This window comes from Phocoena sinus, chromosome 14, assembly GCF_008692025.1.
Source record: "Phocoena sinus isolate mPhoSin1 chromosome 14, mPhoSin1.pri, whole genome shotgun sequence".
NCBI classification, from domain to species: Eukaryota; Metazoa; Chordata; class Mammalia; order Artiodactyla; family Phocoenidae; genus Phocoena; species Phocoena sinus.
In genome coordinates, this window is record NC_045776.1 from 88,203,275 (window position 1) to 88,220,485 (window position 17,211).

At 52.5% G+C, this 17,211-nt stretch overlaps 1 protein-coding gene across 5 annotated transcripts in view; it reads left to right on the forward strand.

Annotated features, from left to right (window-relative positions):
- ADGRD1 (adhesion G protein-coupled receptor D1) overlaps positions 1-17,211 on the forward strand; it is a 144,070-nt gene that overhangs the window by 31,868 nt on the left and 94,991 nt on the right. For all 5 annotated transcript variants that reach the window (XR_004345475.1, XM_032603319.1, XM_032603320.1 and 2 more), the window contains exons 8-13: positions 744-808; positions 1,590-1,745; positions 5,780-5,839; positions 8,349-8,466; positions 9,463-9,573; positions 11,368-11,443. Coding sequence is in view for 4 of the 5 variants with exons in the window: in XM_032603319.1 (XP_032459210.1) it covers positions 744-808; positions 1,590-1,745; positions 5,780-5,839; positions 8,349-8,466; positions 9,463-9,573; positions 11,368-11,443 (586 nt within the window). In the remaining variant the exon portion in view is untranslated. The remainder of the gene's footprint in view (positions 1-743; positions 809-1,589; positions 1,746-5,779; positions 5,840-8,348; positions 8,467-9,462; positions 9,574-11,367; positions 11,444-17,211) is intronic.

Here is a 17,211-nt window from a genome sequence, read left to right on the forward strand (position 1 = left end):
GGTCACACCTTACCCTCTCACCGGCTACCCACCTCCACCCACGGGGTCATTTACTCCTGGAACCAGAGATGGGTGGTGGGGTTATTCCCTCAGGCCACCCAAAGCAACTTGAGGGATTTCCAGAAATGAAGTAGAGTATCTGGTTAAGTCTGTGTTTTCATTGGGGAATACTAAAATTAGAAGGAGTTGGATGTCTTCATTATTATAATCATTCATAATGGACCAAAAGGGGTCTTGAATAGAATCCTTGGGATGGGAGGGGCTCAGGAAGACGGTCTCCCCACCACTGGATGGGGTCCACGCCAGTGTCACCTCACTGGGAGGGGAGGTGGTGAGGCCTCCTGTTTGTCCCAGCCCAGTGATTCACAGCCCTCTGTGTTTTATCTCTAAGTAGTCCAGATGCAATGGAAATCCATTTCTTTTGCTTCTTTATGTATTTGAAATCAGTAAAAGCATGTGTAAAGTCATCTTTTTATATGACGACTTGCCTAAAGACTATTCCCGAGCAGTCTAGACTATAAAATGGAAAAATAATTTGACCTGGGAAAATCCATACAGTCTACCCATTTGGCCGATTTATTAGGCCTTTATCTTTCCGGCGACACTGCTACTCAAAACATTCTCAGACTCTTCTTAGTTTGTCTCTGAAGCTGGGAGAGTTTTGAATAAGGACAGGCCTTCCTGAGGGTGAAGGAGGTGACCATGGCTTAGCCCTTAATGAAGCATGATTGATTTTTTTCCAGGAAAGCATGTTTTGTTGTCCTCAACGCCACCCAGCTTCCTCACGACAGCCACAGCAAACACCATGGTGAGCAGATGCATTTAATGTTGTCCCCACCTCCCCATCTTGGTGATGTCTTTTCGCTGCTTGGACTATATGCCAGGAGAGTGGGAATCCCATTTCACAGTCTGGTCCTGTCTTACTGGCAGTATAACGAATGTCTGGGAGGAAATAATAAATGTAGGGGAAGCCAACACTGGCACTCAATCTCAACGCTCGGAGTGACTAAATGGAAGACCTGCTTCCTGTGTGGCCTGTAGCCTCCGGTGCCTACACGGAGTCACCAAGACTTCCCAGGGACCCCCACCACCACCCCCGACTGTTTTCTGGTGCACTTGGCACCATGAGCTGGGAAGAGAGAGGAGCCGGCCTTGACACCTGGCTTCTCTGTGCCATTTTCTTCTGATGTTTGAGGACAGGATCAATACGTTTAGAAAGTGTTCCCCTCTGGAATTAATTCGTGATCAATCGACTTCCCTTCCGTGGGAACTTTAATGAAATAGCGAGTGAACAGACTCTAGGACCACGTGCTTGGGTTCAAATCCCAGTTCTCGTACTTATTTCTGCGTAAGCCTCTCCACGCTTAGTATCATCTATCAAATGCGTGCGTATTTCATGAGGCTGCTGAAAGGATGAGATGTTAATGCTATTCGTGAAGTAGTCACAGGAGTGCCTGCCTGGTAGATAGTAGGTGCTATTACCATGATTACTGTGGTGTGAGAAGCAGGAGGCCCGGAGGACACGCTGAACTCCTGTACAAATCTTGGCTTTAGCTCTTAAAGGAACTCACGTCGCTGATTCCTTTTAGGTGCCCATTGATGTCTACCATCCCATCATAACCAACTTGACAGAGGAGAGAAGAAACTTCCAGAGTCCTGGAATTGTTCTGAATTACCTTCAAAATATGTCCCTCAGCTTACCCAATAAATCCCTCTCAGAGGAAACAGCATTAAATCTCACCAAGGTAAAGCTATTTGATTTTGTGGGCCAGACCACGGCCCACAGCTGTGCCTTGTTTGACCTACGCAGTGCTGAAAAAATCAGAAACTTTATGTAAAGTCTGGATTTCAACCCGACGGCGTGGCTACTCCAGCCAGCTCTGCACAGCTCAGTGGAATCTCTTGCAGATGAGACTCGACTCCTCATCTCGTTTTCCCAGTGCCCAGCCAGCCTGGCCCCTCTCTCCATCCACCTGGCCCCTGTAGGCATTTGGGTTTGCAACTCCCGTTCTAAACTCTGCCGCCTCCCTTGGCAACAGGTAGAAGGTGGAGTTGGGTCTTCGGCAGGTTTAGCCGTGGGGCCATAGTGTGACCCCAACACCGTGACTTGTATCTCAGTGGGAATTCCCAAAGTTCCGTAAAGCACTTAGGGAATGCACCACGTATGGCATTGGAACCAAGGTGTTTTCTCCTTTCATTCTCAAAATCTTTCTAGGTCAAGGTAGAGGAGGATGCTGGGCTCTTGGGGGCTTGATAACTTCGATCTCAGCACAGGGCTCCTGGTTGCTGTGCAGACAGAAGGGATGCTTGAGACCGTTTCACTTCAAAAGTGCAGCATAAGTGTTAAGAGCAGGATGTATACGGTCTGACTGCTGGGTTGAACGTCTCTGCCGGTTACTTACGGTGCACTCTTGGTCGCGTTATGTAACATCTCTCTGCCTCACTTTGCTCGTCTGAGATATGGGGAGATAATAGTACTCACCTCACTGGGGACTAAAAGGGTTCCTATGTGCATAGTATGTGTCTGGCACTTGGCGAGTGCTTTTTAAGAGTTCTTAATTCTTACTGGTTTCCTTGCTGAAGACAGATCCAGAGAAGTACCTGAAAGCATGTGTTCTGTAAACAAAGACATCCTGAAACGCAGGGTGGGTCCTGAACGCCATAGCCTTCCTGCCCAGGCGACAGAAGCAAGAGTTAGACGTCTCAGATTTCGTTCATTCATTCATAGAACATGCTAGGTTCTGAGGATCTGGGACGACCAAGAACCACTTCCTGCTTCCGAGAGGCTCAGGGCTGAGAGGGTGAAGATGCACCATGGAGTCTGAAAAGTGCTGTGAGGGGCTGTCCCGAGCTGCAGGAGCTCAGTGACACTGGAGTCAGGCAAGCCTGGGCTTGACCCCCAGCTCTATGTCCTTGGGCAACTTTTTAACTTCTTCAAGCCTCAGTTTCCCAGTCTGTGTTATGGGGATAATTTGATGACCCAAGTCCCTCTCCTAGAATGGTTCTGGCTGCAAATAAACAGTCATATTACTATTTTAAAAACAATAGGGGCATCTAATTGCTTCACTCCAGGTTTGACTACTTCAGTCTTCATTCACAGCAGGGATTTGGGTAGCAGAAGGACAATTCTCTTGGCGTTCTGCTCTATTTCCAAGGGGCTGGAACGGTTCCAAACACCGCACCTCACTAACAACCACCAGGAGGGAAAGCAAGGTCGGGGGCGGGGGGGCTCCTCCTTCTTTATAGGGGACGAAATTCTTTCCCATGGTTCCCCCTGCAAAGATCCATCACATGACTGCACCTAGACCAATCACTAGCCAAGGGCAGCAGGCCTGGCTTGGTAGCTCAGCCAATCATATGGCAGCATGGGCGGGGCCAAGGCAGCACTCTGAGCACTTCCGGGCTCCCCACAGGAAGCACTTCCGGGCTCTGCTCGTGAGCTCTGGGGCTGGGTGTGAGGATGCCCAGAGGGAGCCGACTGCCCGGAGGGGTGAACGGGAGGGTCCGGCCCCTCCATAGTCTTGAAGAGGCGTCTACGTGGGAACGTAGAATTCAAGGCAGGTCTGCATAGGAAACAGTTTCTTTTGAAGCTTGGTGGTTTCCTCTTTCCTTTCGACTCCCCTTTTCCCCTCAGTTATACTGGACACTGTCAGAGGTCCCAAACTCAAATGCATGCAGGGGCCAGACAAATAAAGTAAATGGATGATTGGGTCAGATAGACAATAGGGAGGAGTAGAGACCGTGGCAAACTGGAAGGTGCCCACCCACAGGGAGTGGCATCGAGCTGCTCGAGTCCCCTGACTTTAACCTTGAGGGTAACCCTTTCTGATTTTGCAAGCAAAACTCCGTACCTGATTTTGAAGTGGAAAATCATCCAATTAAAAAAAAAGTGGACAGCTAACTGAAATTTAAAAGCAGTTGTGTACAAACCAAATAAAAGACATTCATGAGGCAGATTCAGCCTGTGGGCCATCAGCTTGAGACCTCTGATGGGGGCCCGTGTTGAGATACCTGACTCTGGGTGTCCTGGAGAGGAATCCTGGAGATTTACCCCAGACTCCACCCATCTCTGATTGGATGAGAAATAAAAATCTTTGGCATCCGTGTCCAATTTTCCATAATGCCCTGGCTTCTCACCACTAGCAGAACAGGAAAGCGACAAGAAGTCAGTTCTTGTGCTGGGTAATAAGGAGACCATTAGCCACACATGGCTCTCGAGCAGTTGAACTGTGATCAGTTCAAATCAGGGTCTAAAATACACACTGGATCTCTAAAATTTAGTATAACAGAAGAATGTAAATTATCAAATTGATGATTTTTATATTGATTGCATGTTGAAGTGATATTTTAGATATATTGGGCTAAGTCAAATGTATTATTAAAAAGTAATTTCACCTGTTTTCACTTTTTAAAATATGGCTATTAGAAAATTTAAAATAAGACTGTGGATTGCGTTATATTTCTATTCAGCTGAACTGCTGTAGATCAGGACTCAGCAAACTATAGCCCTTGGGCCAAATCTAGCCCACTGCCTGTTTTTGTAAATAAAGTTTTATTGTAACGCGCTCGTTTAGTTATGGATTGTCTGTCACTAATTTTGCACTACAGTGGCAGAACTGAGTGTTTGTGACAGAACTGTATGGCGTGTAAAGCCTAAAAATTTTACTAGGTGATCCTCTTAAAGAAAAGTGCTGACCCCTGCTCTAGATTATAAACTCTGCCCTCTAGGCCTCAAGCCCAACGAGGGCAGGGATCATGATTGCTTTTTTCATGTTTAGTTTTTAAATTTCGTCTTTAAATTTTAAGGCATTGCACTTTAGGGTCTTATAAGTATTTATCAAATAAAGATAAATGAAAGAGTGAGGAGCTTTGATGATGTGTTCTCTAAATATTTAGCGTCTGAAAGTGTGAGGACGGATGTGGCATTTTGGAGAAGGCAGTTCTGTGGAAATATAGGAGGTTTAGATCAGGCTCTGAGTTTGCTTCTGGTGTCTGTAGTAGGAGACGCACTGTTAAAAACCTACATGAGTAATGTAAATGAGTGAAACAGATTAGGTGGAAGGCAATAGGGAGTGGTGAGGACTGGGGTGAGCTGGAGAATGCACAACTACCTAAGGGGTCAGCTGCTGTTCAGTTTTGGTCGATGGTGGCCATGTGGGACTATGGGATAAGAATTGTCCAAGCTTCTGCTTTTTTCACAAGAAGGAGGAAATTCACATAGTTTCATTTAAATCTCCCGATTTGAAGATGTTACAAGCTACTTTCATTTTTTTAGAACAATAGCCAAACCAAACATGGTTTTAAGGTGATTTGTCCAAGGGACCCCGAGTAACTTCTGCTTATGGAGGGGTCATTTCCAATTAAACAAGTGGGTTTTTATGTCAGCTTGGCTTCTCATGCCAAGAAAAACACACGGAGCAGGCCATGATTTGTTCATTCATTCATTCGTTTGTTCAACAGGCTTTTACCGAGGGCCGGTTATATCTTCCAGGTACTGTACTTAGGGCTGCTGCCGTAACTAAGCTGTGGACACACATCTAACGTCTAAATGTTCGTCACTGACTAAAGGACTGTCACCAGGAGCAAATAAGATAACATCTATAACATCTATAAAAGGGCTTTGTACAACATAACCAGATCCACTAACGGGAGGTATTTTGGTTTACTACTGTGTAAATACAAACCCAGCCCGTGCTTGACAGAGATGGGAAAATCAAAGGTCTTATAATTTTGAGGCTTAAGGATACATGCTAAGCAGTGTCATCTTGTCTTCCTTTAGACCTTCTTAAAGACCGTGGGAGAGGTTCTCTTTTTGCCCAGTTGGACTGCTGTGTCAGAGGTAAGAGAAAAGAACATTGAGATCTTCAAAAGGGGCACCTTTTTGTCTTTCTGGAAGTGGCATAAGTATGGCCCTATTCACATCTGTAAGAGAAATGACGCATCTCTGGGATATCAGAGCTAATTTTGACTGGATATACGACTGATTTGCAATGCTCTGTCTTCTCTATGGATCAGTTCTATGAGCATCAGTACCACGGTCCTGTTGTCAACACTGAACAGGAAAACAGTTGGATTTCTGCATGAGGAATGTATGCTTGTTTATCATTTTAAAAACCTCTTTTTTACCATCACACTGTTCTTGAATGATAATAAAACACGTTTGATGTTTAAAGATCACTAGATTAAATGAAAAAAGTAGAACATGTGACAATATACACTTCATGATTATAAGAGTAAATATCAAAGCAGCCTCTCCTTTCCTCTGTACACTAAAGAACTAGGAGAGTGGAATACCTTTTCTTTTCTTTTCGAAAGTAACTTTCTTGATTTTACTTATTTAAGAAATAAAACATGTGAATCTGTTGTGGAAAAGTTAGAAAATGCAGATCATAAAAATATATATAAAATAAAAATCACCTGAAATCCTCAGGCTGAGAGAGAATGATTATTAACACTCTTGTATATATCCCTTCAGATCTAGTTTTCAATTCTCTTATATGCATATATAGTCTACACATGTGCTGTATATCTGAATTTACCTGTTCTTCTTTAATTATGGCAAGGACATTTCCCAGTGATACTAAGTATCTCCTGCGATGCTCTATCAGTCAGGCTAGGCTAGGCTAGCTGCAGTAACAAATAGGCCCTACATCTCAGCGGCTCAGCACAGTGGACATTTACTTCTCACTCGTGTCAGGTCTGACGTGGGTCAGCTCTTCTCCACCCAGTGACCCGGGGATCCTGGCTCTGTCCATTTTCTGATGCTGCTGTCTGAAAAATGTGACCTCCAGGTTGCCCGGCAGGGGTGGAGAAGGGAGAGGAAGACTCCCAACTGCCTTGCCTGGAAGGGCTGGGACCACACTGTTACTTAAAGCGCTCCCTCTCCTGAACTCCTGTAAAGTTTAAAAGATGTTTGCCAGTTTGAAGCAGACCGACCTCACCTTCTCTCGTTATGAATGAGGTGGCTCCAGGGTTTACATCTGATGAACTTTTTATTTGAACAGTTTCAGATGGAACGAGATCGGGCTTCCCATTGGCAAAGGTAGAGAAAGACGGTCATGAACTTAAGACTGACATAATCTTACCTAGAAACACATTCTGTTTTAAAAGGCACAGCACTCCAGAGTTCATGATTTCCGGGGGGACGATGTGTGCAGGGCTGCTGCCTGGGAGACACCCAGAGGATGGCCAGTGGAGGGCCTGAGCAGACGTATTTTCTGCATCATCTTAAATGAGCCTTGTCTTAATGCGCTGCCACAAGCTATGAATAATCATGAAACTATTCAGACTCAGGCTGGCTCTATAGTGCATTAAAGGGAAGGTATGAATCAGCCACTACCCAACAGCTCTGCATGCCAGAAACACAGATTTTCATGTGCTTAACTGCACTTGGCCGATCGAAATCAGGCCACAGGCCTGAAAGAAAATGTCTAAAATTGGCCTCAGTGTTCTGTTTCCAGCTCGTTAGACTCTCGTGGAGCATGTGTTTCTGAGAGAACGCCTGGGACGCTTAGCAACAGACGGATGCTTTTTCAGAAAGGCGGGAAGGAGAGAAGGGGTGTGATGGCAGAGAGTCACACACCGCGTTCCCAGGGAACTGAGACGCCCCTGCCCTGCTAGACGTGTGTCTGAGGATGAGGGAGAGTCAGTCTGATCCGAGCTGGCTGCAGAGATACGGGGCCACCACGAGGGACCCCTGCCTTCTTGGGGATCCACTGGGGTCATCTCGGCCCTGGGGACTCAGAGTGGAGAGAGAGGCCCTTGGAGGGGAAGGGACACCCCAGGCACGTCCAGGCTTGAGGTGCCGGCACGTCCGAAGCCTCCTCCCCTTCACAGAGACTAGGACACAAGTGCTGGTGTCTTCATCCTGGAGGGTACTTGGGAGCAGTGACCCCCCTCCTCGTGAAACAGAAGGGGATGGAGTTGGGGGGGCCGGTCAGAGACCTGTCAAGGTCCCCAGTGAGTTCAGAGTGGAGCGGGGACCAGGTCTGGTCAGTCTGTGTTTGAGCGTGGAAGCCTTGGAGCTGACGGTCTGGGTGACCGGGGTCAACCTCAGCCGGTGTCCACATTCTGCGAGCTCGGCTGGGCTGGGTGACCTCAGTGGTCCCCTCCGCGCCTGTGAAGCGGGGTAGCGGCGTGACTGTCTCTCCTCTCTGTCTGGTCGTCGTGAGGGCAGGGCCTGGCCCGCCACGTTGCTCAGCAGATGCTGGGCGTCCTCCTTTGCGGGAACGTTGACAGTGAGCATGAACTTGATCTTGTGCGTTGGTGCGTTTGCTGCCTCCGTCGGGTGCACGTGCTGAGCGAGCCCCGTATTGACGTCTCCTTCCTTCGTGTCGTGCCATTTGCAGGACGGTGCCGTGGTGCTGGGCTTGATCGACACCGTGGACACCGTCATGGGCCACATATCCTTCAACCTGCAGGCCAGCGAGCCCCAGGTTGCCATCACGGGTTCCTCATCCGTGGCAGGTAGCTCGGCAGCGTGGGTGCGGGCGGGGACCGGCTGTGCGGCGGGAGGGGAGCGGGGTGCAGGGGATGCCACCCGCCTGTTGAATTCCGCTCCAGTCCTGCGTTTTCTTGCATGCGCCCAGGGACGCACAAACCTCACACACCGTCACTGGAGATGCACCTCTCCGCTGTCCTAAACTACCTGCCTGATGCACAATGATATGTTGGGGGAAGACAGAGTTAGGTCGGGGCAGCCGTGCTCAGCTGGGATGTGCACACAGGACCACAGGAGCCTTGCATGCTGACTTGGGGGCCAGATTCGTCTCGGGTGACGACTGTCTCAGTTCAGAACAGGAGGCGAGCAGCGGCAGCCCCTGGAGTGTCCGTGGGGTAGCAGGTTTCCCGGGGTTAGCTGGAGGCTTTTCCAAGACAACAGGCACGGGGTCCCCTACGGGCCGACGTCGCAGCCCTTCTGTTTTCAGGGTCTGTGTCTAGGGAGCGTGGTACCCTAATACTTTACCGCCAGAGCCACTCTCTGGAAAGTAAGCTTAATTCACCCACTTGGGTTCATTTTAATGGGAGTTTGTCGGCCAAGACAGGTCCGTCCATGGGATGATGAGTTTGCCTCGCTTAGATGAGTGTGTCATTTTCCTGCGTCTCGCGGGGTCCCTGGCGTGGAGGAGGGGCCCCTCAGCACAGGCGTCTCCCCGCAGGACGGGACGCAGTCAGTACCCGAGGCGTCGTGAGCTGAGGGGCTGCGCTGAGGGCACAGGGGTCACCGCAGGCTGGGAGAACCCCCCACCAGCAGTGGTAGATGGATGGGTCGGCCACATGGCCGCAATTACTGCCCTGGACACTCTTATTTTTTAGGTTCTCGTTTCCTAAAGGTAATTACGCTCCCCAAGAGAGCTCGTTCTGTTAAAAAACAAAACAAAACAACAGAAGGTGGGGTTTTACAACCCAGTTTCCTGCCCTGGAGTTGACTGACTGCAGCTTCCTCTCTCTGGCTTGTTCTAGACTTTTCCATGGCCAAACTGCTCCCCAAGACCATGAATTCCTCCCACTACCGCTTCCCGGCCCAGGGGCAGAACTACATCGAGATCCCCCACGAGGCTTTCCACAGCCAAGGTGAGCACAGCTGGGGGGACCTGCACCCCAGCACCCTCAGGGAGGGACTCAGCCCTGTGGCTGTCAGCTGGCAGAGGGGCTGCCCCCAGGCCTCCTCTGTGTGCCTGTGGGAACACAGTGTGTCATCAGGCGCTCTTGAGATGTCGTCACAGCGCCGACTCGACTCCGAGTCTGCTGCAGCCTGATGCACTGGGAGGGGGGAGGAGGGGCTGGGAATCTGCATTCCAGGCGGGCTCGCTGGGCGATTCTTAGCGGAATGTGAACTGATGTGGCCACCTCCCCTCCCTGCTGGGGGGCCCGGTGTCCTCCTCCTGGGTGGGTCCAAGTCAAGGCCCGTGAGGAACCAGCCCCGAGGGGACCCCGATTACTCTCTCTGGCCCTGGAGCACCGTCGGGGGCCCGGGTGGCTCTGTCCATTTTTGCTGCCATGACTGTCCCGTCTGCCCCTTGAAAAGTGACTGTGCCTCTGTAGGCGTGTCCCTCCGTCCCAGGGGCCTCGGGCGGTCTGGGGAGTCGTGGATTCTCAGTTCCTGACAGTCTGGCCGGAGGCCATGCGCTTTCCGGGTTCTGCCTTCAGGACTGGGGGCCGGGCTGCGGGGTGCAGGGCCATGGTGTCCCGTCCCCAGCACGGGGTCCTCACTCCCCAGCCCTTGGGAGCCAACCTCTGCTCCCTGTACCCTCTAGTTTGCCTGTGTGAAAGGTGCTCAGGGATGTCGGGGTATCCTGCTGTCAGGGGACTGTCCCCCCGCACTCAGGGTGAACTACAGAAATTGGGGGGTCCAGGGACATGCCAAGGCCAACCGACTGCACGTGGGATCTTTTCATCTCACACGGCTGCGCGATCTGTTAGAAATCCTCAGTGTCTCAGAGTCGGCAGGACCGCAGCGTCACGGTCTGTACGTCCGGAAGCTTCTCACACTTGCCGGTAGAGCTTATTCGTCACAAGCACCGACTCTGTGGATGGAACTCCTGGGCTTGAATCCTGGGTCAGCCACACACTTACTGGGCAAGTTATTGAACCTGCCCGGCCTCAGTTTCCTCATCTGTGATAGGGGACAGTCTTAGTACCTCCTGCAGTATATTGTGGTGAGAATTAAAAGAGCAAAGCTTATACCAGTACCTGGCACACGGTAAGTGTTACGTGAATTATTAACTACGTCCCTGAAATCTTAACGCACTCAGCCAACATCCCGAAGAGCTTGGAGGTCAGCTTGCAGCTGCTCCTCCCGGCCTCCTGTTAAGCTTGTGCATGGAGGTAACAGAATAGATGATTCTTGTTTCCAAGATGGAATATCACAGAGAGGTGGGACCCAGCCGAAGGCGTGACGGACGTCTGGGTGACTGTAAATCCTGCCTCTCTCGAGCGCTGGCGTTGCTGTAAATACTCCAGATGCAGACAGCCACTGAGATGCGCTCACGACTGCAGCGCTGTCGCCTGGCGCTGCCGTCCACAGCTCGATGGGGGCTCTGCCTTCGGAAGCTCATGGTGTCTGGCTCCCCGGGAGCTGCAGCGTCCGTGTGTCCAGAGCTGACTGCCCCGGGCAGCGTAGGGAGCGATTGCCACGGTTGGATTCACAGTTGAAGAGTGGAGGGGGGTCTCTACTCACATTCTGTCCTTGTGGCCAGTTCTGCCCCTGAGTGTCCCTCCCCTCGCCCCCCGAGGAGCTGCCGGGTTTCTGGGTGTGAGGTCTGTGCTGTGTGTTGCTGGACGAGTGGGTTTGGCGGGGAGCTCTGTGTCTGTCCTGCTTGTCACCTGGGATGCTGACAGGTGTCTGGCCATCTGCTCTTTCCCCAGCCTGGACCACCATCGTGGGCCTTCTCTACCGCTCGGTGCACCGTGACCTGAGCAGCATCCAGCCGGCCAGCACCAAGTGAGTCTCTGGGGGCCACACAGCACGGAGCGGGAAAGGGGGTGCTTGTTTGCTGGCTGGCTGACGGCCGTGACACCCGCACCTCCTCACCATCACTGACACGTGCAGTATTGTATCAGAGAACTTGTGACGCTGATTCCTGGTGCTTCACTGTTAGGGCAAAGGAGGAAGACGCAGGGACTCCTACAGTGGGGGTTCAGGAAGCCCTGGGGTGTAGGCTGACAGTGCAGTGGTCAGGAGCATAGGCTGAGTGGCCATATCGGTTCCACCTGGAACTGTGTGACCTTGGACAAGTCAAGTGGTCTCTCAACCTCAGTTTCCACTTCTGTGGAATGGGAAGCCAGTAGCACATGCCTATATCAGTCAAGACTGTATTGGCTATATCAGCTTAGGCCGAAGGTCAGGGAACTGAGGGCTCATGTGACTAAGAAGGGCAGGAGTCAGTCGGGTTCAGGCACGGCTGGATCCAGGGACCCAGAGGATGCTTCTTTGACCTGGTCTCTATGTCCCCTGCCTCTGCTCTCCTCTGTGTCAGCTCATTTCTAGGCAGGCCCGTCCATAGAGGCATGGCTGGCTCCGGGTAGCTTCAGGCCCACGTGGGTTGGGGTCCTGAGATCTCAAGAAGGAAAGCGAGTCTCTTTCAGCAATGAAAAGTCAGTTTCATTCAAAATCCAGAGAGGGCTGTGATTGGCCCACTTGGGTCACATGACCATCCGGGCCCCCAGCCCCTGCACTCTCGTTGGCCAGGTCTGCTCACATGACCCACTGGGGCTTGGGAGGGTGGGTCAGCCCTACTCCGACCACGGGCAGGGGCTGGTTCCCTTAGGAGAGGTTAGGGCTGGGCTCCACTCCTCCCTTTCATGGGGTCCCTGGGAGCGGGCAGGGAGGCAGAGCCCAGGACCGGTGCCGAGAAAGGGCCAACGAGGTATGAGCCCAAGGGACCCCTCTCTGCAGTTAGTGTTTGGAAGGTGAAGCCAGTTTTGTTGGGCACAGATCCGCCCCAGACAGGGGCTCCGCGGAGGGCAGCAGGCAGGGGCTGGTCCATCTCTGTTCCCACACGTCTGGCGCGGTGCCGGGCCCAGAGCCGGGGAGGGGGGCGCTCCGAAAAGGTGCTGGAGAGAGAGCCGTGCATCTCAGAGGGAGCCGCACAGGGCCTCCACCCCTGGCCCCGAGGCCCCGCTGCCCTCCCCCGCCGGGACAGAGCCTGGGAAAGCTGATGGTATGAGGACAGGCGTTCCTGCAAGTTCGCTGTCTCTGCTGATGGGAAGGCGTTGCGGGGGCGGGTTTCAGACACTGGCTCTGCTGCCGGTGTTTGGAGGCTTGTGTGATGGAAAAGTAGGCAGCTATTTTTACCGCCTACAGATAAACAAGAAATGATAAATACCTTCTAATGATACAGATACCCGAGCCCTGATATCATGTGTGTCTCAGACAGGCTCCTCTCCCTCCTGATGTGAGGGACCAGCTCATTGTACAAAACCCTGGAGGAGGGCGGGGGAAGGGAGCAAACAGTCGTGGTTTAGCTGCAGACCTGGAAGAAAGCCCGGTTCTGGGCCTGGTTGCCTGGGGGAGCCTTATAACTACAGAAAGGGGACCTGGCACTCCGGGTGTGCTTTCCAGACTTCTTCAGGAAAGTCACAAGGGAAGATGCCACACGCTTTCCTCGGAAACAGGCCTTCTTGAATGTTTGGGGGAAATTTCCCCAAACCTGAGATTATGAGTGAATAGTGGATCCATCCTTGGCCCCAATTTATCAATACTTATTTACAACTCTCACTGCTGGAGGTTCCGACTGAAACGGACTGTTCAGTGAAATCCATGAACGTGTATTTCTGGGGATGGCCGAGCCCTGCCGCGGGCCGGGGTAGGGACGTGGGGAGGACGGCGTCTGTACCATGTTCTCGGTACCCGTCATCCTCAGGAAAGGGAAGGAAGGCAGGATCGAGGGTTGCAGAGGGCAGCAGGCACTTTGATTTAATGTGACCGGAACCATCGCTCTATCTGGGTGTTGGCAAGCTTTTGCATAAAGGGCCAGGTGGTTAATATTTTCGGCTTTACCTGCCATAGTGTCTCTGTTGCAGCAGAGCTGTGGGAAGGCAGCCCCAGACAATACATAAAGACATGGAGTGGTGTGTGCTGATAAAACTTTATTTATAAGACTAGGCAGTGCCTGTGGTTTGCACAGCCCCGGTGGACAGTTACATCAGCGCTGGCAGCAGTGGACGGGGCTGGGGCTGACTCTGAGCTGCTGTGGAGAGTCGAAGTGTAAGCTTGAAGCTTGGCCGCTGGGTGTGGTTCCTTCCGTCCCAAGGGCTCCAGCCTTCCCTTCCCTCCACCATCCTCACTGCCCAGGGGTACCCAGCAGGACTCCTGGGAACCTCAGGACCCGGGGCGCCGCGATCAACTCTTATACCCCCTGCAAATCGTGGGCTTGGAGACCCGCACAGGCAGAGAATATCCCCCTCCTCGCAGCCCTCTACCCATTGGCCTTAACACCATTGACCTCTGAACTCTTGTCAGCAGAGACTGTAAGTGCTCATTTTCTTCAAGTCAGAAACAGAATGATTTTGCAATGATGACGGTGTATTTCTCAGGTGTTGAACCTTTAGCCCTAAAGCCAACACTTGATGCAAAGATGTCTTACTGTCAACATTAACCTCAAAAAAAAAAAAAAAAAAAAAAATCACCCCAGCAGCTCTCCAAGTGTGGTCCCTGTTGTGCTTGCTCCCGTAGCACAGGGCAGCACAGGGGTGATACCAAACAGTCGTGCTGTGGTTCACTCTTGGATTTGGGAGCCAGGCTCCCGGCTTTCTTCTTGCCGCCGGCTGCCCTCACCAGCTGGTGGTCTCTTTGCTCTCATGCTCCTTTCTGAGAGGGAGGACGGACATCCCGATTTCTGAGGGTCTCCGTGAGCACTGAGTTAATGGTTTCAGTAAAGCCCTGGCACATGATACGTAAGCACTTCCCTTATCGCCTCCTGAGGCGGTTGGATGTTCTCCCATCCTCCGCCTCTGAGATGATTATCAAATCCCACACAGGATTAGAAGCAGATCTGTACGATGGCACTGTTGGCGCTCTAGTGTCCCCACTCACCCGCGCAGCTGACTTCATTCCGTTTCAGTTTCGTGCATCATCGTCTACACACGTGTTCGGTTTTTTGTGAGATCGAAAGGATGCAGTGGAATCAGAGTGTCCTTTAACCCCCTGGGGAGGGGCGTCAGCGCGTGAGTTTAAAGCACGAGGAGGGGGTCGGGGCAGGATGGGCTGTCCATCCCCCCCGCCCTGGGTAGACCACTCGGGCCCATGTGCTGGCTGCCCAAGGCAACGCCTAACCGTCCACAGGTCCTGGGTGGGGGCTTTGCTGGCCTCTGCGGGCGCCTGGACTCGGGGGCTCCTCCGCGGCCCGCGGCCCCTGGCCCCGTAGTGATAAGGAGCGTTGGGTTCTTGCTGATTCCCAGTTGCCAGGCCAGCAGCTGGGACTGCCGTTTCCTTCCAAAGAGCCGTCGGAGCTGAGCAGGGAGCAGAGTCACCTGCTTCGCCCCCACAGACAGACCCGGGACCCGGAGGGTACGGCACTCCGCGGCTGCAGCAGCAGGGGCAGGGCTGGGACTCGTGCCTCTGGGTTTCAGCATCTCAGTGATGGACTCACACGTGCTTCAGAAGGACGCGTTCTGTGGGGCTTGACTTGGCTTAAATGTCTGCACTTCTCCTTTGTAGAGTAACGCTGAGCAGTCCAGGCGGAAGGACCGGCAGGGTCACGATCGCCATGTGGCGGCCCTCGGTGTAGCCATCGATCGGGCAAACCTCCTCGGGGCAGACACCAGCGGGTGAAGGGTTGTGAGGGCCCAGGGTTATTCCCCGTCACCCCTCAGGGGACCCGTTAACCACCTCGTGAGAAGGTCCCCAAGAGCGGAGACACCGTCAGCACCACCTCAGCCAACGGGGTCACGCTCGGTGTCACCGACATCGGGACAGGCTGACGTCCTGCGTCCCCTGATGTGAAGCAGTGGGAAGGGTCATCCTGCCCCCAGACGCTCGGTCCGACGCTCCCCACGAGGAAAGTCAAGGGACATTTTGCAAAACTTTGGTCTGGACTGTGAAACATGCACGCAGTAAAAGCAGTAACAAGAGCGGGGACTGTTCCGGATCAGAGGGGACTGAGGGGATACGGTGACTAAAGGGATGCTGTCGTTTCCTTGACGGGAAAGAAGCCTCACTCTGAAGGAGACCGTGGGGACGCTGGGGACATTGGACGGTGGACCAGGCACCAGGTTATGGTCGAAGCCATGTCAGATTTCTGATCGTGATGATGGGATGGTGATTATGTAGAAGGCGGTCTTTGTTTTTAGAAGGTCCCTGTTAAAGAACGTAGAGGTGGAGTGTCGTGATGTACCTTCCGATGGTTCAGCAACAAGGCGTGTGTGTGTGTGTGTGTGTGTGTGTGTGTGTGTGTGTGTGTGTGTCTAGAGTGTGAGATGCCAGTTAAAGCAAATGTGGCAGAACGGTAGGAGGTGGGAATCTAGGTGCACTGTTTCTAGCAAATTTTCTTGCAATTTTCTTGCAATGCAATGCAGAGTTTGGAGAGGAGGGTCCCGGTTTAGGGAAATTCCGGTTCTTGCCGTTCTCTCTTGAGAGACCCCGCTGAACTACTTCTGGACACGGAGAACTCGGCTACTCAGCAACCTGAGTACCACGGAGCTCACGTCCACCATCCTGGTGGGCGCTCTTCTCTTTGGTTGTCCGTTGGCCAGAGGCCTCACGTCCACTCGAGAATTCTCCCAAGTCCCTCCGGCGCTCTCACCCCTGTCACCAGGGGCAGCATCTTTCATGAGGTTCAGGTTTCCTTTGCTTGGTGTTTTCAGCGTCTCATTGCTGCTCCCCAATGGTCAGCGAGGACACAGCTCTGACGGGATGGATGAGGATAGACCCCAGAGCGAGCAGGGCACCATGTTTGAGTGGGAACTCATTAGAAAAGTAGTTCATTTACTAGGGAATATTTGCAGTTAAAATTTTTTTTTTCAGCTTCCCTATACAACTTGGTTTAACTGTGGGCCCCTTGTACTCGGAGTAGTCTCTTCCTGAGGCCCCTTTTCTTATCCCATGTGTGCTAACTTCTCTTGCTTGAGGACCAGAGCTCATCTCTCCACACGCTTGGGTGTTTTGCTTGAAGATTTCAGAGTTCCCAGATCTGCCCCTGAGATCCTGGAATCTTCCATCCTCTCTGGGCTTAATTGAAGGCAGAGATGACCCACAGAGGGGTCGTGGCTCAAATGTGCCGAAATAGGTGAGGCTGCAGGGCTGGACTTTGGGCTGTCAGTTGGGTCCCCCATAGGGGCCAGATGGGTAACTTGGGGGAAGTTAAATGGAGGGGCCGTTTGCAAGGCCATGGTCGGGGTGGGCTCCCCACTAAAAAGGATAGAGTACAGTAACAGGAAAGTTCTCGGAACAAGGAGGTGGGGCGTGCTGCTACGGCCCTGGGCTGAAGGCGGCAGGAGAACACAGTTCCCTGTGCAAAGATGGAGGGGTGCGTGCGGGGACCAGATGGGTACCGGGCCCTTCGGTGGGCTGGGGCCAAGTTGGGGTGGCCCCACGGGGACAGCCCTGTGTGGGCCTCACTCTCCTCTCTGACGCCTCTGATTTCCTACTGGTGGTCCCGTTGGCTGAACGCACCCAAAGCAGAGGGCATGGGGCCTGGATGAGGCAGCGTGGGGCAGGGCTCTGTGCAGAGGAGGGAACGGGCCATAACGCTGCGGCCCCCGCCCCCTGGC